Source organism: Adelges cooleyi, unplaced genomic scaffold (genome assembly GCF_023614345.1).
Source record: "Adelges cooleyi isolate 19-005CV unplaced genomic scaffold, UGA_ACOO_1.1 ACOO_flye_CR_arks_rails_tigmint_CR_PRNA_376, whole genome shotgun sequence".
Classification (NCBI taxonomy): Eukaryota; Metazoa; Arthropoda; class Insecta; order Hemiptera; family Adelgidae; genus Adelges; species Adelges cooleyi.
Genome location: NW_026096053.1, coordinates 11,710,639 through 11,734,222, shown reverse-complemented (window position 1 = coordinate 11,734,222; position 23,584 = coordinate 11,710,639). Strand labels below are relative to the sequence as shown.

The window sequence follows — 23,584 nt, the reverse complement described above, 5'->3', positions numbered from 1 at the left end:
AAAGTACAAAAGTACTTTGTGCTAAACATTTTAGTTGGTCGATGAGTTGTTTATTGTCTTTACGCGCGATTGAGATTACAATCGACTAGGAACCTAACAGACTCAGTAGGACATCGCATTTCCTCCTTATCTTTAATCAATTTTTCTTTTTATTTCTATAAACGCACAAGCTATATTTAAGTCGATCCACTGCATCCGAGCAATAGCCGTCTTATTACATTCTCATAATATGTCTCAATAACTTATTATCCATCGATTAGGTTAATATTATTTTTGAGTATCTGCTTGATCGATATCGACAATAAATGACTTTCGGCGCACAATTAACTTGTAGCCACGCGTATGTGTGTATAATAATATTAAACAATCAATAAGCCAACTGACTACCGTAATATATACGGACGGTGTAAAAGGCATAAGTACAGAATTTATTAAACTAATTGATTAATAAGATTAAAATTAAAATGTCGAATGACTTGTAGCGTTTTACATGTGAATAAAAAACATTTTTGTAAAAAAATAGACAAATATCACAGTTTTTGCCAAAAAAAATTGTCATATGCTTTTTTATAGAAAAAAAAACTATTATATCATTCTGGTTTCAAGAGCTAAATCAAATATGTAAGTTGCTGTTTGGCTTTTAAAATTAACCTTTCGAACAACTCTTTAAAATAATATTTTAAATTTGAATATTAAAAAAAACATTGATAATCTGATTTATTTTTTCGTACATACAAATTACCTGCCGTCAGATACGTATCCAGATTTTATTAGTGAGAAGGCAACTTCTTAAAATTAAGTAGGTGCTCAAGTTTTATGATGGAGCGATTGCGCCAATGATAATGCGCATAAAATACAGTTCATTTTTTATTCTTTAGAAATAGGTGCCCCGATTTAGTCATAATATGTGCAGAAATGCATATTGTGTTTAATATTAATAAATGATTAAGTTAAAAGTTCTGTGATTTGTATTTATCTTCTTATTTAAAATATAAATATCATAAAAAACTATATCAGAATACATAAAAATATGCAATAGACCTTATTGTTTTCACTACTATTGTTTTTTTTCAATTGTAGATGTTTTTTCAACATTTCCTTGGAGTATCGATTTAGTATTATAAGCCGCCTGTTATCCTTTTTCAATGAAGTGCTATTCAATAACATATTTAATACATATTTATTATGTTGTAGCATATATTTTAAATTATATACTATATTTTGTCTTATATCATCACATACTGTATATTCATAATAACATTATAAATATTTGCTGCAGCTTATTTTACAATATACTAGCAATATAATAATAAGAGTCAGTAAGAGAAGTCATTTTAAAATGTTAAACACAAAGAACTGTCAAGCCAGCTCAAAATAAAAAAAAAATAATAGCGATAACATCGTTTTAGTGACAGTAATAAAAATAATGAAAATTAGTTAAGAAAAGTTGTTCATTATTGTTAAAATGAATATTTTCAACGCATATTATTTCTGAACAGACTGTTACTGTCTAGTTCTATGTGCCTTTGTTTGAGCGGTTTCCGTTTAGATTTTCGATAGGCATTCTAAGACGATGAAGTCGTTAGTATAATTACCCACATCCGGTACACGTGATTTTGCTTTTTTTAAGTACAAGATTACCGCGTGCTTTAGTTTTGCAGGCCTTATATTTATATTGTTGATACACTTTACTACTTTCTGTGTGTTACTTCATGGCAGTTTGGCCATTTATTGAGTTTACATTTTTTTGACATTTTCATGTCTTAGCTCTGGCACATAACCGAAAAAAGCGTTCGTTACAAAAGCGTTACACGGGGTAGGAGATAGGGGTATGAGATGGGTAGAAGATAGGGGTAGGTGATAGGGGTGGGAGATATGTTGTATTTCCTATGAATTGTTTAAGGCCAGATATTATGAAATCACTAAAGTATAAGCCAGAAACTTGATATGTTTACTAGCCACCTTAGATACTAGCTTGTTAATATACTATTTCATTATCTATAATTCTACCACTACTCTAAATTTATTCTGTACTTCAACGAGACATGAAAATACTCTTTCGTGGTTGCAGACTCGGCTGTTTTGTATTTCGTTCAGTATTATCAACTCGCTCTTTTCGCCATTCGATTAAACTCAAAAGGATTTGCTCTCTTAACGAATAAGTTATTTTAAAAATTCCGTTAGAATAATACATGAGGCATTCCTCAATGACTAGGTGTTGGGATAGTTTAAAATAAATAGATTGAAATGGTTTATCTGGTGAATTCTTTGGTTATCCGTATGAGCGTCCCCGACGTGGGAGTTGTTGTTTTGCATACAGCGTACGCCGTCCTTTGTATTAATATTATTTCGTCATGCCCTACAAATTTTGGTTCTTCTTGAATGCTCATCTCGAGTCACATTCGAGACTATAAAAGGTTTTGAAAAAACAATATTGATAAATTAAAATTTTCTGTGCACATTTAAGTAAGAGCGGGCTGTCATAATTTTATGACTTGATGATATTTCGTCGATATTTTTAAAATGAAAAATGTTTGGTGTTGCGTTAAAAAAAAAGTTTAGCTTTAATGTCCTATCATAATGACGAATCACAGGTCGTGTAAGTTTTTTTTTCAATTCCCTTTCCGTGTTTATACTTACTACTATTCATGAAAATATATAGATACTCATGACGTTTAATGTTTGAATATAATACATAACAAAAATCATAGAGAAGGAACAGAAACAAAAGGTTTATAATTCGACCAATAAAAAGGTAAAAAGGTCGTTAACTACATTTTAAAAACTTGTTAGAAGAACAAAATAAAAGAACACTATTTTTCTGTTTAATAATTTGAAAGGAGGTTTTTGTCGATAAAACCCTGGTAATTTATAAATATTTACCGAGTGTGTGTGATATTTTATAATATTTAACAACAAGTATCCTCCAAAGTGAAACAATCCCTACCTATCAACACAATCCTATCACTTATGTTTTTGACAGAATAGGTCTGTTCTTTAATTTATGAAGTATATTTTAATGAAAGGTTTACTAACTACTCTCTAACTACAATTAAATAACTCGTAATTTTCTCGTTGTTTTTTAAAAAGAATTTTTTAATCCTTTATTATTCTTTTCTAGTAATAAATATGTGTTCATCTACGTTACACTGATGTTTGAAAATATGTTGAAAGACGCTAAAAGAAAAAAAATAAAGAATAAAACCGAATCGCCCAACCGCGGTTGATACTTTAAGTATAAACACCGCTGGAGCGAATGGGTTAGAAAATTACTCCTAACTACGAATATTTAAGATTCTTACTTACAATAACGTCCCAAATAGTGCAAAAGAGAGAAAAAAATATATAAGCTGAGGGGTGGAACACGGTGGTTAGCCTATAAATAAAAAATAAATAACTATTAATGTAATTGGCGTAAGCTGTTTGGAACGGACAGTAGTGGAGTAGGATGTATACGGTTGTTAGCCTACACCGTAAGAGAAATATAGAAAAGTAATGCTGTTGGCTTGTAGCCAAGAACACCGTTTGCTAGGAAAGGTCAAACGCGGTTGGACTTACTAGTCGAACACCGCTGGACCGATGAGATGAAAGATAATTGATTAACTGCCCGCATGCTTATTTTTGCCCCTGGGGCCCCCAAAACGCGTCCAGTTTACTCGGCGTGTGTCCCTATTTTTAAATGTTGATCATTTTTGTCAGAATAATAATACTGGTTTAAAATGGTATCATTATGAAGGGTTACATACAAATTTAATAATTCATTAAAATTTAATGGACCAATCATGAGTCAGTACGTATGTTATGTTGTTCACGGTAATAATAAATGTCTAATGATCTACTAAACATTTAATGAACGTCCACGCAACCCCCGAAATTTGTGTATTTAAATCAAGTAATCCGTTTTGTGGAGTAGGTAAACCTTTTTCTATAAGATAAGACGAGAAAGACAATAATTGAATGATTTGAGTGCTAGCAATTTTCTTTCACTATAAGAAAGCAATAGTACGACCAGCTTGGTCAGCGTTAACCATTAACGCGCAGTTGAGAAGGCATTGACTTATGTGACACTTGTGCCTGTAAACGAGATAAAGTTGTTTTTACCGTGGACTGATTTTTTTCTTTGTTGTCCTAAGTTTTTATTGTGCTGGGCTTCCTTATACTATTTCGAAATTCGCAAGCATAACGCTTGATGTGATGAAATCGATTTCACAAGACTGACTTGGCCTCACTTGGATGACTTTCTTTCTATATGCTTGTACGGTAGGTTAGGTTAGGTTAGGTTAGACATAGTCTTCGAGTTAAAACAAAACGTTGTGCGGTTTTATGTGGGTTATTAAATTATTTTTGTTACAACGCGGGGGAAAAATGCATAATTGGGTAAACTAATTAGTGTTGTTGTAAAGTAAAATAATATTTAAAACACCTTTAACCATAAAATAATACACTCTCCGCGTTTACGTTTTCGGCAACAATGTAGTCTGTCGTTAGCGCTGAAGATGACAACAATTTAATTATATATATATATATATTTATATAACCATAAGTTGCTCAAGGTTTTTTTAGATTAAGTATTGTTGTTAAGAGGACGCCGCACCGACCATTTTTAAGGAGTAAAGTATAGGCAATTTTTTACAAAATCTTAATTTAAAGGTTAAACTGTGATGTGTAATTATTAGTTCAATAACTAGAACTCTATTTTGGTAGTTAATTTATTTTTTGGACTATCACAGCATCCTTGAAAGCGATTTAAAAATGTTTTTTCATCTCTACACGTTTAAGCATACTGAAAATAACTCGCTTAATTTTGGTTTTCACGTAAAATCACCCATTATAAAATTAAAAGAGAACAATATTCCGGAGGGCAAGACGGTGCGTTTTTTCATTATTCCAAGCATGACGCTCAATACATAGTTTAGAAATAACGACTATTTTAACATTTTTAAATGACTGTAACTTTTCAAAAAATGATTTTTTTTTTTTTTAAACGCACCGTTTTGCCCTCCGCAATATTGTTTTCTTTTAATTTTATGATGGGTGCTTTTACTCTAAAACCAAAATTAAGCGAGTTATTTTCAGTTGGCATAAACATGTTTTTACCACTGAAAATCACCGGCGCAACGCCCTCTTAAAGCAACTACATTATACATTTAGTTCGGCCGACTAAATGTTTGGTTAGCCCAACTGTTTATTTTAAGTATTCCACCTGGACAATCCCTGTCGCGTTTCTGTATATTAATCATAACTTTAGTTTGGCCATCTACTATCTATGTACTTTTTTTTCTCGAACGCTTTCGCGAGCGTTTGGAAATAATCAATTTGATGCTAACAATAAATCATACTTGACGTGTGTGTTGCTTGCAGGTATTGGACGGACAACATATCGGCACAAATGGTGGACCAGAAAGTGCAACACGTGTTGTTCATGTTTGCGTGCACCAATTCATGCATGAACCCCATAGTGTACGGGGCGTTCAACATACGCACTAGGAGAACGTTAGTGACGCAGGTGAGACCCAGGACCAATTCGGCGTCTACCGCATGTACTACCGAAATACGCCTGCCTGCGCTTTCCTTAACGGTTTGCAGAATCGAATAACTGTTTATAGATTATATTCTTGTAACGGTCACTGTGTACAGTAGTAAATGCCTTAAGTTAAAAAAAAAAAAACTGAATGTTTTCTTTTGCTCTGCCCGCACGCTTTGTTTTGTTTTTTGTTTTTGGATTTTTCGTACAAAGCTTTTCGGATGTTTTATTATATATGTAAACAATATTTAGTTGTAATCGACTGTTACCGTATAATAATTAGTGCCAATTAGTTATTGTCCGTTTTATGGCACCGCGAAAATAAGAGTTATACGGCTTGGCCGGGGGAGGTTTTTTGAGATTCCTAATAAAACAAATCGAACAACATATGGCGCGCAAGAGAAACACAATATTGTCGGTTTCGAGATTGTTGTAGGTGATATATTTTTTCTAAAAAATTGGCTTATTTTTATTAGATTAATTGAACAGCTGGAAAAACGAAAATAGGGCATTGAAAAAATAATTAGCTAACCTGGTGTTCCTGGCAATGTGATGTGGCCGTCTCATGTGTTCACATTATATTAAATTTTGTTTTTGATTATTGAACTAACTAATTCTAGTATCTATTACAGTGTATTTACTTGTAAATAAAAAATTATTCGATTTTTAACGATTTCGTTTTTATTTTGGTAGTTTAATTTGGGAGCTTTACGGTTATTGCCCAACAAAAAACTCGTTTGTAATAATAATATACATAGAAATTGAAACTTAAGCATTCTTCTCATCAAAGAATTACCCGGCGGTTAAAACATTTACGCTTTGTGATAGAAACGTTATAATGTCGACTCTCAATCAGTTTGGTTAGGCTAACGAGTAATTAAGTCCGCTAGCAGAAAATTTGTTTTTTAAATTAAAAAAGTACAAATTATAGACCTTTGAATCTTCAGAGTAAGTGGGTATTAATAATAGCAAAAAAAAAAAAAAAGAGCTGATAGAAAAAAAATGCAACAAATTTGATTAATTAAAACATGTTTTATGCTAGTCTACACCACATTATTATGAATCGATAAAATATTAAAACTAGTTTTGTATTCTGGATCGGTAAACATTATTATTTGATTTGCGGTTAATCATAAAGTATTTTTACATAATTAACAATATTTACAAATTGATTTTATTATTGCATGCATGGGATTCCCATTTATCACACATAAACAAAGTTATAAATAGAGTTTTTTCTTATCAACCTTTAGCACTAAATTTAACATAACATACGGACGTTACGTTAGGTTAGCAGTTATATGGGCGTCAGCTTACGTTTATTTAGTCTCTGATAAAATATTAATAATTGTTACTGTTAGGGTATAATATCTAAATTTGGCACAAAAACAAAAATGTTGACATTTTCATTTGCTGCCGTAACAAACGACTTTTTATAGATTAAAATATGTTAAGTCTTATGGTATTTATACCACTTGCCGACCTTGCCGAAAATGTATACTACTAAAAAAAAAACATTAAACAATTCACGTACAATATATACAATCATATATTATCATATGTACGTCTTGTGTTTAATATAAAACTATGTAGTATAAATTTTATTACTCTTTAAATTTTATAATTGTTTTTATTTGTTTTATATATTATTATGTATATACGTCTAGTCGAAATTTTTTTGTTAATTGTCTTTTTTATTGTGAAATCGCATGACGCACAAGAGATGATTTATTTTTTATATCACAGATTGTATTTTATAATTTATTATTGTTTTGATCATGACAATTATACCTAATTATAATTATAAAAAATATATACATCGAGTGTTTTGTGCTTGAAAAGATGAGTTTTTTTTTTAAAAGTTAAGTTTTGATTTTTCTCTTATTTTTCGGTCTACTTACGGGTCTCTTTACTTATAGTTTTCATTACATAAACCTGATCATGATATTGAGATGAAACCAGAGCATCTTTTGTGTCGGACTATCGCAACTATGTATATCACTTTGTTGATATATATATATATATATATATATATATATATTCAAGAACCTTTTAAACATAGTATATTAGACTAATAGAGTCAGCGACGGCACGTGCAGGAAAAAGGTAATATCTAAAATAAAAAATTTGTTTTACAGTGGTTTGGAAACTGGCGGATCGCATTCATCATTATACGTCCCAACCGACATTTCTTTCAACGTTTAAATTTTGTAGGCCATCAGACCCTTATCCCCGTCGTTGACTCCAAAAACCGCACACTTGTGATAAAATACAGGGCAAAACCGCACACATTTAGTAGGTTAAAACCGAATACTTTTTAAAATTGCTGTATCCAAAAACCGCACATTTTATAATGATGTATAAACTATGATTTAATACTTATATATTTATTCAAAGAACATTTTTAAGGTACAAATTAAATATTGAAACATTTTAATTAATTTAATTTAATACATTTTTTTTAAAAAATGATCAAATTTTTTTTGGCTATACTTGATTGCCGACGTTCTTAAGAAATTTCAAACGATCTCCGTCCTTAAAAATTCTTCAAAAATCTCCCTAAAAATTCTTCCCAACATTTAAACAAGTGTTCCTAAAAATAAACCCAATTTAATTAAAAATGATGTATTAAAATGTGCCTATTAACTAACTTATTTTTGTTTTTCAATTAAAAACGGATAATATTTTGAATTCCCTTGTATACGTTGTACCTTTCTTTACCCAATATAAGTGTGCGGTATTTGGCTATATAGTGTACCTACTGGCAACCGATTAATTGTGCGGTTTTTGTCTACCTACCTTTTTGGGATTGAAATCATAAGTGTGCGGTTTTTGGCTGCAACCATCCCCGTGTATGTGAAACAAGGGTTAAACATGCTGTCGGATACTTTACGGTTGTTAATCACTTAAAGGTATTAATTATATGCGTCACGCAGATTTTAAGAACAATTAAATAGTCCTTAATGTTACATACGTGGGACGCGGTATAGAGTCTGTTGCCGAGCCTACAGTCGAAAATAATTAATATATATATCAAACGCTTGGATGATATTTTACTGTAACAGTCTAATGACCCTGCGACCGGCAAGATCGTATTAATAAAACATCTAAGCTAAGCTGATACAGGTAAAATAGCTCTAAAGTAACCCAACACACATGCTTTGCATAAGGCAAACTTAGGCGAATCTGTTCTCAGAAACAACAACGAGGTATAAGTTTGTAGTGTCGCTGTTTCAGTTTTAAGCGGTAATATCAGTTAAATTAGTACAATATATCATGTTCTGTTAAACTATTTATTTTTGTTCTTCTGGAATTAGTTTTCTTAATCCTTAACGAAAAACGTTGTATACATTTTAGAAAGTTTCATACGGTAGAGTGTAGACATTAGTAAATATTCAGCGGTCAAATGTGTTGAACAATCCATTGTAGACTGTAGTGTAGGTATATGTAGAATATCTAGTTTTTTCTAACTATAATCAAAGGTTTTTGTTGTTGTTGATTACTCCTGTATTCCAATGTAAACAGACTATGTCTAATTGACTTCTTATAAACACCTGAAGCATATATTGAAACTCTTAGAAGCAGTGACAGCCCGTAGGAAAATATTCAGGGGAAACTGAAAACTTTAACTATTATTACCTACTAAAAAAAAAAACATCAAACAAGAAGAACCTTTATTATCTTTGATTTATTGATTTTTTGAACTGCAAGTGTTATACTTGCAACGTACACGTATTAAAATTATTTGTAATGAAAAATCCAAAAATATGTCTTTTTCCATTTTCACATTAATAAAATTATTACGCGGCTAATTCTCCCTGACCCTCTTAACCAAATCCGCCGATAACACTACCTGTTATGATTGAAACGACCGGTCGATTGTTGCCCATTCCACTGAACCGGCGACCGCCGTATTCCATAACAAATCCATCAAAATAACTGTTTACAGATTGCGTGGACTTTAATAAACACAATAAAATAAATCGGATATACTTTGTGGTTCGGGAGAATGTCCATATTATTTATTATTGTTTATATAATTATTTAGGAAGAGGAGTGGCCGAGTGGGTAAGGCGGCAGTGTGTTAGCGCTCACTGTCGCCGGTTCGACACTCGGTCACAGGCGCTCCGTTTGCTGGGCGAGCAATCGTCCGATAAAAAGGAACCGCCATCCCCCTCTCCGGCGACGGATTGACGACCCGTCCCGGAAGCGAGTTCGTCAAGAAACCATCTCATGACGGCAGCGTTGGGCCTTCATGGCCCGTTCAGCTACATGATGAAATATAATTATTTATTAGTAGCTAAAGATATTTATGGGGAAACTCAGTTTCAAAGTCTCCTATGACGGGCCCGGGGCCGCCACTGCTTAGAAGGTCGATCGTTTTTTTATAATAGCCAATAGGTATAGTGTACCATACTGTAATGTGGGGTCCTTAAAATTTGACAACCCAGTTATACATATGAATCGCTTCATGCAAAAAGGGCCTTAGTCCTTAACTTTAATTTTTTGGAAAAATTAAAAAAAACGTTTGATATGTTTCAGAATGCATAAATATATTAGGGCTTTATCAAATTTAATAGATATTAAACAGTAAAATTACATTCTGTAAAACAATATTATTATTATTTTCAAATGCAGTCCAGATTATTAGCATTTAAGTAAAGTGGACTTAGACCCTTTTTACAAAAATCAGTAATTTTATGTATTTGATTTATTTCAAACATTTTAGTTCATGGCATTAAAATAATAAAAACGACAATTTTATCATAAAACAAATTTTGTTAGCCTTAAAAACAACAAAATAGACACTTAATTCAAAAAATAAAAATAAAATATTAATTTTAAATTAATATATATTATGCGAATTGAATAATGTTTTAATACTATAATGATGTATACCTTTATTCACTGAACAAACAAAACCTTATTCATACATCTCTATAACTTACTATTTCGTTAAAGTTTATGTTATTTTTGTTTTTATTTATATTTCAACGTTTAGAAACAGTTGAAGCCTCAAAAACATTAATTTTAACTTGACCTGTCCGCTTCTAAATGCAAAAACCCCATACTATGTTAAAAATAAGAAGCGACCTCGGCGGCTATCTAAAAATGCACCGGACACTCGCTTTTTAACCGACTAACCTCTAGACATTCAAATTTAATTTAAACCATTTTTTTACACTAATCGGTTAGTAAGCAGAACCGGACACTCGCCTTATAATTAACTAACCTCTAGACATTCAATTTGAATTTAAACCATTTTTTTCCTTTAATTGTAAGCACTGGACACTCGCTTCCTTAGCAGATCTATTTCTTTTCCAACAAGTATCTGTGGACGAGGCGCCTAATTTCATGTTAAACGGGCTTTAGTCCGTGACTGAAGCCCTTTTAACAAAAATGTCATATTTAAGATGCTTGTTTATAATGGGTTCTAGTAATGGGAATAATGCCGTTTTAACATGAATCGATGCGTCTAAGTAGAGTGATAACGAATCTGTAATAATCACGTTTTTGATAAAATGGTAACTTAGGCCCTTTTTGCATGAAGCGATTCATATTTGTTTTCACAAATTGTTTAAAAAGTAAAAATGTTTTATATAATTTTTAACATTCATTGTAATATAATGTGTTAAGTAATTTTAATAAATAACTCTTACAGTGTCGTTTCAAATTGATGTGCCGCTTACGTGATGGCCGTAAACGTTGATTAATTTGTTGAGCAGTTTTTATAGTTGTGCAAAGTATATTTTAGTGCAGATTTTTTTTGAAACATTATTTATTTCCACAGTGTCAGTGTAAGACCAATAAGGGTTCAATCAATAGCACTTTTACATTTTTCACTTAATACACAAATTAATAAAACTCACGATTTTTTTACGTAGACAAATATAATTCGTTCAATTTGGTTACAGTAATTCATGTAATGAATTACACTTGCAATAAACCCACAGTAATCTCGCATCCCTATTGACCTTGTTTTATTGTGAAAGTAAGAGGGTTTTTTAAAAGTTAAATTTTAAAAATAAAACCTATTATTATATTATTATTTTTGCTAGAATTGTTGAAAGCATGACACTACTCGGATGTCTAATCAATCATTTTCAATTTGTAGCTATTCTTAGTCGACATTTCGAAACGTTTTATCAGTGCAATCGCTGTGTAAAATGGCATACTATTATGTTAGTCATATAATGTAAACTACAAGTGACGCTGTTTGTTTAAGTATCTTCAAGAGACAACGTGATTGTTTTTCTGGCACAGTGGTTAATTAACATATCATCTATGTTTCTCGCATTGTAGCTATATGCCAACATATTGTGCATACATGCACATAGGACCTTACACCATTCATAGAAAGGGTATTGAATGTTCCTTATTTTGCAACGGCCATGTCGAATATATATACATAAATCATTCAGTCGGTATAATTAATTTATACTAAAAGCAAATATGTGTCGAACAGTACTGAAATGTCACACACATTATAGTCTGTATACAGGTATAACATTTCACACGGTAGTGCTGACCTACCGCATTGGTAGGCACATAGACAGTTGTTAGCTAATCGTATAATAATTACATAAATATTGTTATAATATGACCTTGATTATTTTCAAAATTGATTATTCGATACGCTTGAACAAGTCTCCAAGTTTTTTTTTTAAGAAGGGTAGACAATTATCATACAAAGATATATTTGTTAAATCATAATTAGATCTGTCAATTGGTACACCGATTACCAGACATTTCTTCTGCAATCACTTAACATTATTAAAGATTTCTTAAAATTAAAAAAAATGCAGTAATACCATTATTTTTCAAAAACAGAAACACTGATTAATAGTGGTGGTTTACCAGCTGTTATTTTTAATTGTTCAGCTCTTCGGGACAAACCAGAGATGTTTTCCGCTATCATTTTTTGTTATACTTAAAATGATTATTCCGTTCTCCCTATATTTTATTTTCCAATTTACTGATTACTTCCCTTCCAAAAATTCACCATACAGTTTTGATTAACTGAAGGCTTTTACTTATGTTGTCATGTATTCTATTATGTCTTAGAGTTTTTATTAAGTTTCATTTCGTATTTAAGTGTAAACAATAGAGTTACCCGGCTGTACCTATAATGATTTTAAAAATTATAAAACGTTTCAATAAATTAGTATTTAGGTAATATAAATGTTTTTGTTATCTTGTTTTCAAAAACTGTCCCGAAAAAATCGAAATAAAAAAAGAATGTCCATTCGTTCTATTAGAAATCGCTAATTATATATTTGTTGGTTTTCAACTCATTAGCTGATCTGTAGTGTTATAGCTAAAAAATAAAATAAATTTGAGCTAATACGGCTAACGTCGAAGCTAAAAATTCAAACGTTTGAAAAACTAAACTTTTTTTTACTTATAAATTATTGTGTATAATTTGCACAATACAATATAAAATGTATAAACAAATTGTATCATTAATATTGCAGTGTATTCCGTCAGTATAAACAAATACGTTACTTACATGCGTTCATAATATTTATATGAACCTAAGAAATGAATAAAAATACAAATTCGTTCTAAGTAAAAAAAAACGAGATTGTGAATGATAAATTGTACCCATTTAAAACGTGTAAATTTCGTCGTTTTCAACGTAGTTCTCTAACTAACGAATCACTGAGCCGATTTATATCAAATATGCGTCAAAATATCAGAAATACTGTGCAGATTATTACCTTTAATTTCATAAAATATATGTTAATAATAAGCTGCTGCTTTTTCCCTAACTCCGCTTTCTATCCTATCTCTGTTTGTACAGCAGCGTACACTTGACATTGACAACCTTTTAAAAGGTTTAGGTATTAAGTTTATTCGTTTACGCGCGGTTTATTGAATTGTATAATAAGTGCAAATTAGTATTTTCTAAAGTACATACAACTATTAAGAAAAAACCCTAAAAAACTGTAAAAAGGACAGTATGAATTTGCTTGGCAACACAAATAGCTTAGATACACATTTTTTAACTTTGTAAAATATAAAATAAAAATTAGTGATATCACAGTTAAAGCCCTCATCTTCGTCCCTCAATTTTATACAGGAAATATTTATAACAAATTTTTACAATGTAGAAAAAAGAAGCGACTCTTAAAAGTAGAAAAAGTAGTGAGCGGTAGAAACTCTAGGAAAAAAAAATATTTATTATACGTTTAGTGATACAAAAAATAATTACAAAAATTAGTAGTTATCTAACCTAAAAGTTCTGTATCCCTGTAAAAATGTTCTGGTCAAGTAACTAGTTATAATATTAGGTAATATTTTTGGTTTACATAACTTAGCCTAATACACCTTGTTATCCCAACAAATAGTTTTTTTTATTGTCCCTTTTTTTTTCACACGAAATTTAGTAGAGGGTTTTTATGTTGTGCTACTATAATAGTACACTTAAGGGTTCGTATATTCGGCACGTAAATTTCAGCCCATATAACTAGTAAAAAAGATGTATAAATCTGAATAGTAATAAGCACGCAGACGTTTTTGACTAAGGCAATGCGAATATGCAATAACTAGTAACATCTGTTTGATTTATATAGTATAAAGACTGTAGCAACTTGGTTTTTTATTTTTTTATTTTGTCAGGGAACCGGAGAATCAATTGCCTCGCTGAGAGTCATTACGTGGCACAAACTGACTGTGCGATCGAAGAATGACCGCAAATCCAACGTTGAAGATTCCACAATGATCTATACACGTTGTCAAAACGGCAATGGTAGCAAGGTCTCCACTGAAAACGTTACCAACATGACGCTTTTGTCAGATGAAAACGAATCCAAAGATAATCACAACTCAACGGTACTATACGATATCAAAGAGTAAGGTTTTACTTATTATTTAATATTTTTATTTCTACAAAATTATTTCTGACAATAATTTTAAGTTCGCAGTGTTTTCTTTGAATACAATATAGGATTGTTTGTTAACTTAGATATTCTATTAGGTAAGTACGAACCAGCTGCTGGCATTTAACTATTATTTTATAAGCGTGTAGACTATTTTTGAAGCTTTTATTACGTCTTACTTTCATACAAAATTATAATAATTTATTATTATGATTGTAAGACTATAAAACCTTTCCGAACTACCCGATGGCTGAATAATTAGTGTATGTTTTTGCTTCCAGCAATATCATTAGTTAATAGCATACGGTTGTATAATAATTAATTTGATTTATGTTGTGTTTTTATTATTATTTTTTTGTTATTGGAATATTAAGGCCACTTAATATTTTGATTTTGTTTTGTTAATACATAACTTCATAGAGTTCAAGACTATTTTTATTATATACTTAATCGATTAAGACATTACAATACGCGAGTCCATATTTTAAAAAAAATTAATACTCAACACAAAAAAGAAAATACCGAAAATAAATAAATATTCATAAAATGTCTAAATAAATTCAGTTTTTTTTGGTTCCATTTTTTAGATATTTATTTATTTATTTGTGAGAATAATTATTTATTAAAATTATTGTTTTTAGTTTGTATTTAATTCATCACACCGGCATTATTATACTAAATAGTTCGAGTTAATTGAAATGAAAAATACGGTTAATGTATGTATTTAATTATCTACATTTAATGGCTTAATAAATTAAGGTACTTATATCTGTTTAGTATATTTTTATTTTATACTAATTGTATCGAAGCTCCAGAATTTGATTTATAAAATGTATTTACTATACTTTGTTTTATAATTTTCGTATATATAATATTATTTTGAGTGCCAATTAATTGGCAGCTATTTATACAACGAGATGTCTGTCCCATTTGTGTGAATAACAATTGTTATGAAATACCTTACTCGAAGAGGGATAAAAAATATACCTTTTTAATGTATAGGTCTTTAGATTACCACCATTATTTATAAGTTTTCAGTTATAAATATAGTATAATGTTACATTCCGTAATTTTTTTCTTTCCATTATTAGTATAAATATCATAGTTATTAATATTGTAAGCAACTAGTTTACATTAGTTGTAAAACTAAATTGAATATTTTGTAGACCAAAACAACTATATATATCTAAGTTCCTAAATAAATTGCATTCTACCTTAGACGTTATACTTATCTAACATCATTGTATTGTATAATTATAAATAATAAATATTGGTTATACATAAAAGGTCGTGTAACTTCATTTCATGTGTTAAATAATGTCTATAGTTTTAAAATATCCTATTAAAAAAATGTTAAATGTCTCACTCTAGCCGGGAAATCCCTAACCATACTCTTGCGAGAATATTAAAACAATAAATGGGTGAAAATGTGGTAATCTCGCTTTGATAGGACGGTTTTATAATTTAAATGGGATTGTTATCCAACAATGGAATATTTGTGTAATTGTTGTAATTTCGTACGCGTTCATAACATCTGGTACTCGATCGGACAACAAGAGTGCCTGCCACTGACTCGGTAGTCTTGACACAAAATGTCTTTTTTATATTTCCAAGAATTTTGCCTACTTGACTTTTAATGGGGTATTATTTGGCTCGTTACACTTCACCATTAGCCTGGTCTTGACACGAGATTAAAAAATAAAATAAAAATACTAATCTTTAAATTTAAAATATAACACAGAATCCGAGTAACTACATACAGTTTTTATTTGTAGATTTGGATCCAATTGTATTATAATGTTTTAACAGTTTTATTATTTACAAACGGTACGGATGGATGCAGCAATATATTATATGTACATCGAGTCGTACTACGGTTTTGGTAAACACTTATTTAATTTAAATACAGTTTAAAAACTCATTTCCTTTCATCATTTTTTAAGTTGTTTTTTTTCCCGGTCGAAATTCATGGCTCTCCCACGTATCAGACAAACTTTAATATTATTCGACAGACAATACACTTACAATGCGTGTATTTAAATAAATGTCTGTGTTGTAATTAAATTAAAAGTTGTTTTTATTTTCAGTAAAAATGTTTATTTATAAAATCGGTCGGCGCTCAGCAATTGTTTGTACTTGGATAGCCGTAGGATATTTTTCCATATAGATGTTTCCATTCACAAGCAGGCCGGCAGCTCGGAAATGGAACATCAAAACAGCCCACTCTTTGTTGGCACGCTGGATGCTGACATAAGTCTTGCATGCCGTTAAACTTAACACAAGCACACTCTTGAATCTGTAACCAAAAAGCCATGGCACTCGTGACAGTGTATAGATTTCAAAACTTTTTTTTTTTTGTTGTGAATAAACGATGTCGGGTTGTGGAAGGGAAGCAAAGCAAAAGCGTTCCCCTTTCAATCTGGGCGATACTGATTGTGAGATTAAAAAAAAACCTATTTTTACTTCGGACAATATCAGTTTTTGGCAAAAACTAGTACTTAGACGAGTAAACGTGTAAACTAAAACATACTTTAAACTGTGCGGAAAAAAAAAACGTTTTATAATTTCTGTACGGCATACTACACATTTTGACCAAAGTATATTAATATTTAAAAATCATTTGTACACGATATACTGTGTGCGTCATCTTGTGCCAAAATAATAAGTTCATAGAAAATTTAAAGGTTCACGAAATGCACTGTGTTGGCATACATTGGCTACATTTGGTAAAACTCTTATTTTCGGCTTCGATCGATTAATCCGCATGTAGTAGGAACTTACAGCTATATTATATTATTTTACATACGGCATACATTTGCAATAATTGTCGACACTTACTTTGACATGTTTCGGAATTAATGATTGTTGAGTAGTTCCGTCGCAATAGTGATCATCAGTGGCACTAACTTTGGCTACCGGCGATTCACATGCTACTACAGGGGAAATCGCTGTTGGCCTACAACACTGCGAGTGCCTAACGAGACCAGCTGCGTGTAAAGGTCTTGGCCGATTGCAGTCATCTTTCGATTTGTTGCCCTTTAAAGCGTTTCCCGTGTTCTCTTGCTGGCATTGTAATTCATTCGGGTGTCCAGACATTTTTCTTTAAAACCAGTTAAATATTATAAATTATAATTACTAAAAAAAATTTTCCAACGGCTTGTTAAAATAATAATAATTGTTTTGAATAGATACACGGATCCAATTGTTTTTTCGATTATTACGTTATCAGCCAGTATTATATAATTTTGTTGATATAATTACAACCAGTTAGCGTTTGGATAGTACACGCTAGAGTACTCATAATTAGTTAAAGCCAATACAACATTATTATCAAACAATGACTCTTTTAGTCTTTCTCATAATCCTACATTATTTTAACATGTGTAAGGTGTATAACGTGGTGAGTATGATGGAAAACATAAAAAAACTCTTAAGGATATTAACACATGCACGTTTTTTATTGTAAAAAAAAATGTACTTTTACAAGTTGCTTGAGTGATTATGTAATAACACAATAATGTAATGTTATCACGTGTTGGTTATTAATAACGCATCACATAATTTTTCCAAAAACATTTCTCGTGCAGATTTTCTGGTTAAACGTTAAATAAATATTTTATTTTTTATTTTTACATTCTATAGATTTTCACTTAAACATCAGTTGTTTGAGCTTAACTATTTATTTTGGATCCATATGATAGTAAAAGAAAAACCAATAGCTTACTCTGACTAAAGACCGTTTTCAAATGATACTTTACTATAGCTCATTGTTTCTTTTAAAAAAAAAAAGAGAGAAAGGAAATTAGATAAAGGAAGAACATTAAAACTGGTTTTAGTAAAAATAGTATATTTAATTTATGTTCGTGAAAATAACATTGTAGATTATAGGTATAAGATATTTTCGAATCAGACTTCTAACTTATCCGCTTGTTTCAAACGATGTTGAACCACATTCATTGCAATAAAATGAAATGTAAAATATCACTGGACCTCTTTCAACGTAGAAGCAATTGATTTGGCCACATAACCGATGTTGTTGTCATTCAAACTGCACAAGTTTATGCGACCCGTTAATGAAACGTAAACGTGAAACTTAGTCCGCAAGTGTTCTACTTGATTTTCTGAAATTAGTCGAAGGTTTGTGATAAATTGACAAAAGCTCTAGTTCAATAATTTTCTGCATTATTCACCTGTTATACCCAAGTAACTGAACATTCCCTTTCCGTCGGTAATGTGACTCCAAGAACCCGGTGCATCAGATTTCTCTAACAATTCCCTTAAGGTGTGTCTTAATCCATTAACGCGGTCGTACATGTTCTTCAGAGTAAGTAACCTTAAACAATTATAATTGTATTGCGTGAGTAAGTGTTAACTGTAAATTAATACTGCTATAATGTTGTAACGTCTTATAACGCTGTAACAAACATAATATTATTATTAATATTTTATGTTGTGTAACTGTACCATTCTTCGCGCAGTCCGTTGTCATTCATTATCGTATGGACGGTTAGAGCTCCGTGATTAGGTGCACTTGAATAGGAAGATCGTATACTTAATTCAATTTGAGATTTGTAGGCCGCCGTGTAATCAGAAGAGTTCAACGAAAAACTCAAGTTGCCCACTCTTTCGTCTAATAATAATAATAATATTGATCAATGACAAACATATTTTTGCTTTAGGCATCCATTTTTATTTTTTTACCATAAAAATGGTCAACTTCAAAAATACAAACATTTGCTAACAAATGAACAGGCTAGTTTTATTCTTATACTTACTGTACAATCCAAAGTTTTTAGAAAAGGACTGAGCACAGAGTAACTCAATTCCTCGACTAACGAAGTACCGGATAACCCAAGCGTCTTTGTCAGTATTTCCTGTTGCGAAACCTTGGTAGGCTATGTCGAAGAACGGTATCAGATGGCGTTGCTGGAAAATAATTGGAAATGATGCTTACTTATAACAATATAATTAAACTCTGTCTCACGAGATAACGGTACTGCACATCTTGTTTTTCTCATATTTTTCTATGTGAGTTTAAATTGAATAAATAACATTGTATTGTACTATTGTCATTTTATTTTCCACATTTTTAATAACAGTCCTGCAGGGACATCGTGGGCGCAGCCCAATTAAACCATTTACGAATTGCAAGTATTGGGCTATAGAATCTACTTTTAAGCGGGACATAAAACTACCATGTACTACTACTACTACTACTAGTAGTGTACTGTGAAATCTAATTTTCGAGGTAGGAGAACGATTTTGGTCTCAAAATGTTCTGAATTTAGAATAACCAGTAACTCAAAATTTTATTTTTGCGACAAAATGTCCCTTTTCACCTCACATATTATATTTCTGATAATCCTTGATTCTCTCAATGTTTTCGTCGAATAGTAAATCTCTTTCCACTCACCTGTATTATATCAGCTATTCGTTCCCATTGCTTTTTCGAAGGATCTAGACTCGTGGGATTATGACCGCATGCTTGAAGTACGATCACTGATTTGCTAGGAGCGTCTGACAGATCTTCACAGAGCCCTTCAAAATCTAGACATTTGTTTGCTTCATTCCAATAACGGTAGGTTTTCGCTTTCAAAAAACCACTGCTTAAAAATATTAATCTGTGGTTTTCTGTAAATAAAAACAGTAAGACGTTTAGATAAAATCTGTTTTGATTTCTGAAAATGTTTTTCCTTCTTTCAACGTTTCTACAGTATCCCTATTAATTATTTTCTTCTGTTTTGTACTATGTTAGCACAACTCCCAAACTACCTCCTGTAATATACTCACTCTTAATTCTATCTAACCAAGCTACTTCACACATTCATCTTCACCATTTAAACTTTTCATTCGTTTCTCTTATTCGCGAATAACACAAATAATACAATACTTTGCAGTATTACAGTAATATAGGGTAGGTAGTCAATTCAAATATAATTACCCCAGGTTGGGTCTGAAACGTAAAAAGTGGTACAGTTCATATGGGAAACTAAGAGGTCGGCGCCGACTCTCATACCTCCAGTACAACCGATGGTTTGAACGCCAAACACCTACAAAAACCAAGTTGGAATTATTATGTATGAATTAATATCATTGTTTTTTTTCTATCTAATAGAAATATGCAGTTATTTTGATAATTATATAGTTATTACTGTTCCATTGTTCAATCTTTCTTTGACGTCCTGACCATACAATAATTGACAAGCGTCTCTAACAAAATGTTCTGACCCCAAAAGTGGTAAATATTTATGGTTCTTGATCTGTTGCGTCACTAAGGTTTCTACTCTTTGTACCACAGGCAACGCATAGATATCACTCTGTTCTGTTTTGTAATCTAAAAATAACAATAATGTGTTGCCATAAGTATATGTTAAGCCAAAGATTTGTAGTGCAGGATAACAGTAATTAATTAAAAAATAAACAATACATAAGTATCACATATAATTTATTAAAATTCGGTAGCTAGTATAGTAAAATACTAGTTAATAATAGAAGATTAATACGATGACGAATGAACTCGTCACACATTTTTTTTTTCGTTGCAGAAAAACTATTTTGATTAATAAATTGTTTAATGGTAATTATATAGCTACCGCAACTACTTCTTTTAAAATTTCATCTTTAACTGCTAATTTTTTGAAGAAACACTTTTTTCTAAAAATATTAGATAACGTATGGTAACGAATAACTTAACCTAGTGTAATTATTCAACAACTTTAAATACCCGACCTCCATAAATGTAGAGTTTTAATCTTACTTATAATCGATCTTAGAAGTTAGAAAATTGTATGATATGATGTTTTAATGGATACAAATTATTTTGAAATTTAAAGTTATAGATATATAAGTTAATACACGTTTTCCAAACCTAAGAAAACTTAATGAGAATTAGTTTTATTTTATACAACTAATATATAACTTACAACCAATTAAAAGATCAACTTTAGAAGGATTATCATCCTGGGCGTATAATGCTGAGAGATGGTACATTGCTGAAACCGGTCGGCACACTGTTTTGCTGTCCATAATTACTATTGTTAGTTGAAGTTACCTGTATTGGCACGAATAAAAAATATTCACAAGGCTTTAGCAAGTGTTTTAATAATTAATTGAAAAAACCGATACTCCTTGTGTTTTATACCACTGCCTTAATCGTTCCTGTTTATCTTTCTAGATAACTATGTACTTAATGATTCATATTAAAGTCTTATAATAAAACACTTACATTATAAAAAGATAATGACATAAAATATCAAACGATATTATTTTAGTCTTTTAGATATTTTTTTTATGATCTGACTACCTTTTCTTAGCTGCTATTAGGTTAGACTATTAATTAATCGAATAGATACACAAACCCTTTTTTTTTTATCATAAACGGAATATATATTTAAATTAGTTATATTATGGTCCTAGATTTTCTGTAGTACGTAAAAGTGAGTAGGTATAATATAAAAACAATAGAGACAGGTAGAGAGTGGGAGAGAGGGCGTTTTTTGAGATGTATGGTGTAGAACATTAGTTATTAATGTAAAAAGAAAAATAGTTAAGAAATGTTAAGTATATATTTGTAGTAGTTCACATAGTTTGTGGAAATTCGATTGTTTAAAATAATTATATTTTAATAATTGATTAGGTATTAAAAATTATTATATACATTTATAGTATTTAGTACTTACAGACTTAATGATGATTTTTATTCAATATATATGTCTCCTGTGTACACATTAATAAATACAATAATACACTGTTGTGCTGGTCTTTGTTTAACTAACAACGCTATTATGGTCTCAGTGTGATGTCGAGTGTAATATTAAAACCAGAGCTCTTTAGTTTAGCATGGTCTCAAGTAGGTACTCTTTTTAAACGACCTGGTCTCAAGTAGGTATTTTTTTAAAATTACCTGGTCTCAAGTAGGTACTTTTTTAAAGCGACCTGGTCTCAAGTAGCAATTAAATAGTTTGAAAGAGAAAAAAATCTTTTAGTACTATCACCCGCTGGAAATGAACGTGTGTCGTATTAAGTGTACTTTGTGAGACCACTCATTTTTTTAAATAAATATATACATATATTTGAAATGATTTTACACAATTAAGTACGTGTTTACATTTTTTTGCACAACATTTGCCAAAAAAAATCACAGTTCCCGGCAATTACAAAAAATCTGTTAGCACGATTATTTTTATTCTTCAATAAGTTATAGGCTCACTAATTTTCACTGATTGACTAAAGTCCAAAAAACTTTCACCCCCTTGTGTGGGGGTTAGAGCTTTCTGATTTGAGGCTATTTTTGTAGAAAAATAAATATTTCTTATAAATTTTAACTAGATCCGAGGATTTTTCTCGAAATTATAGCAAGTTAATAATTTAAGTATAAAAATCGTTTTATTTTTCTGTTTTTCCCGATTTTAAGAATGAATGAGTGAACTTTTTTAACTTCAAATCTAAAAACAGGTGTTACCAATGGATGGCTTTCTTTTCAAGATATTCAAGCTTTAAAATATAATTTAGAAAAAAAACTAATTGTACATATTTTTGTACAGATTGTTTTTTGTAAAATAAAAAAAAAATCTAATTACAATAACTTTATTCACAAATTAAAGGATTGAGAATTATATTAAAATTGTAATAAAAATAATAATTATATATATCTATGTTAGCTTACTAATTGTATCATTACATACTAATAATGACTAGTGTTAATATAGTAATACAATGCTAATTACTTTTAAATCAAATGGAATACATGATTTTTTGGACTATATCACCGTTAGGAAAAAGGATATGACTGAATTTCAAATATTGGAGTATTGTATCAAAGATGTACAACAAAACATTAATTTTATAACTATAACTTCAAATCTATACAACTTTATACTATACTATTTTTTTCTTTTTACATTCTTAAAATATCTATATATATATATATATATATATATATATCTTGTTCTGTGTGCTAGGTACTATCATGTGCACAATACATTATACGTATTAAACTTTAACGGGAATATATATATATATATATATCTAATCTTCTAAGGATTCACGTGAAGCTAATATAAATATGGATTATAATTGTAACTAAAATACGTCCAAGTATGTATATAATACGTCTGTATTTGTAAGTGGTATAGTAAAGTTTTTGTTCTTAGTGATATAATTTTCGCATTATGTAAAT

The 23,584-nt window shown here is 30.5% G+C and overlaps 2 protein-coding genes across 4 annotated transcripts in view; one reads left to right on the top strand and one right to left on the bottom strand.

The window, feature by feature from the left end:
- Positions 1-15,584, top strand: part of LOC126840183 (adipokinetic hormone/corazonin-related peptide receptor variant I) — a 48,046-nt gene extending 32,462 nt beyond the window's left edge. For 2 of the 3 annotated variants that reach the window (XM_050575764.1, XM_050575765.1), the window contains exons 7-9: positions 5,362-5,506; positions 14,147-14,379; positions 15,048-15,584. In XM_050575764.1, the coding sequence (XP_050431721.1) occupies positions 5,362-5,506; positions 14,147-14,379; positions 15,048-15,099 (430 nt within the window). In that variant the 3' untranslated portion in view covers positions 15,100-15,584. Of the gene's footprint in view, positions 1-5,361; positions 5,507-14,146; positions 14,380-14,444; positions 14,920-15,047 lie in introns of those variants that run through there. The other variant, XM_050575766.1, reaches the window with a different exon arrangement.
- Positions 15,585-18,233: 2,649 nt separating this feature from the next.
- LOC126840472 (aspartate aminotransferase, cytoplasmic-like) lies at positions 18,234-21,518 on the bottom strand. The gene is made up of 8 exons (XM_050576232.1): positions 21,330-21,518; positions 20,559-20,740; positions 20,348-20,456; positions 19,820-20,037; positions 19,182-19,332; positions 18,871-19,036; positions 18,597-18,739; positions 18,234-18,527 (listed from the first exon to the last, which is right to left on the bottom strand). The coding sequence occupies exons 1-8, from the start codon at positions 21,430-21,432 to the stop codon at positions 18,388-18,390; spliced, it is 1,212 nt and encodes a 403-aa protein (XP_050432189.1). The 5' UTR covers positions 21,433-21,518; the 3' UTR covers positions 18,234-18,387.
- Between the last annotated feature and the right edge of the window lie 2,066 nt (positions 21,519-23,584).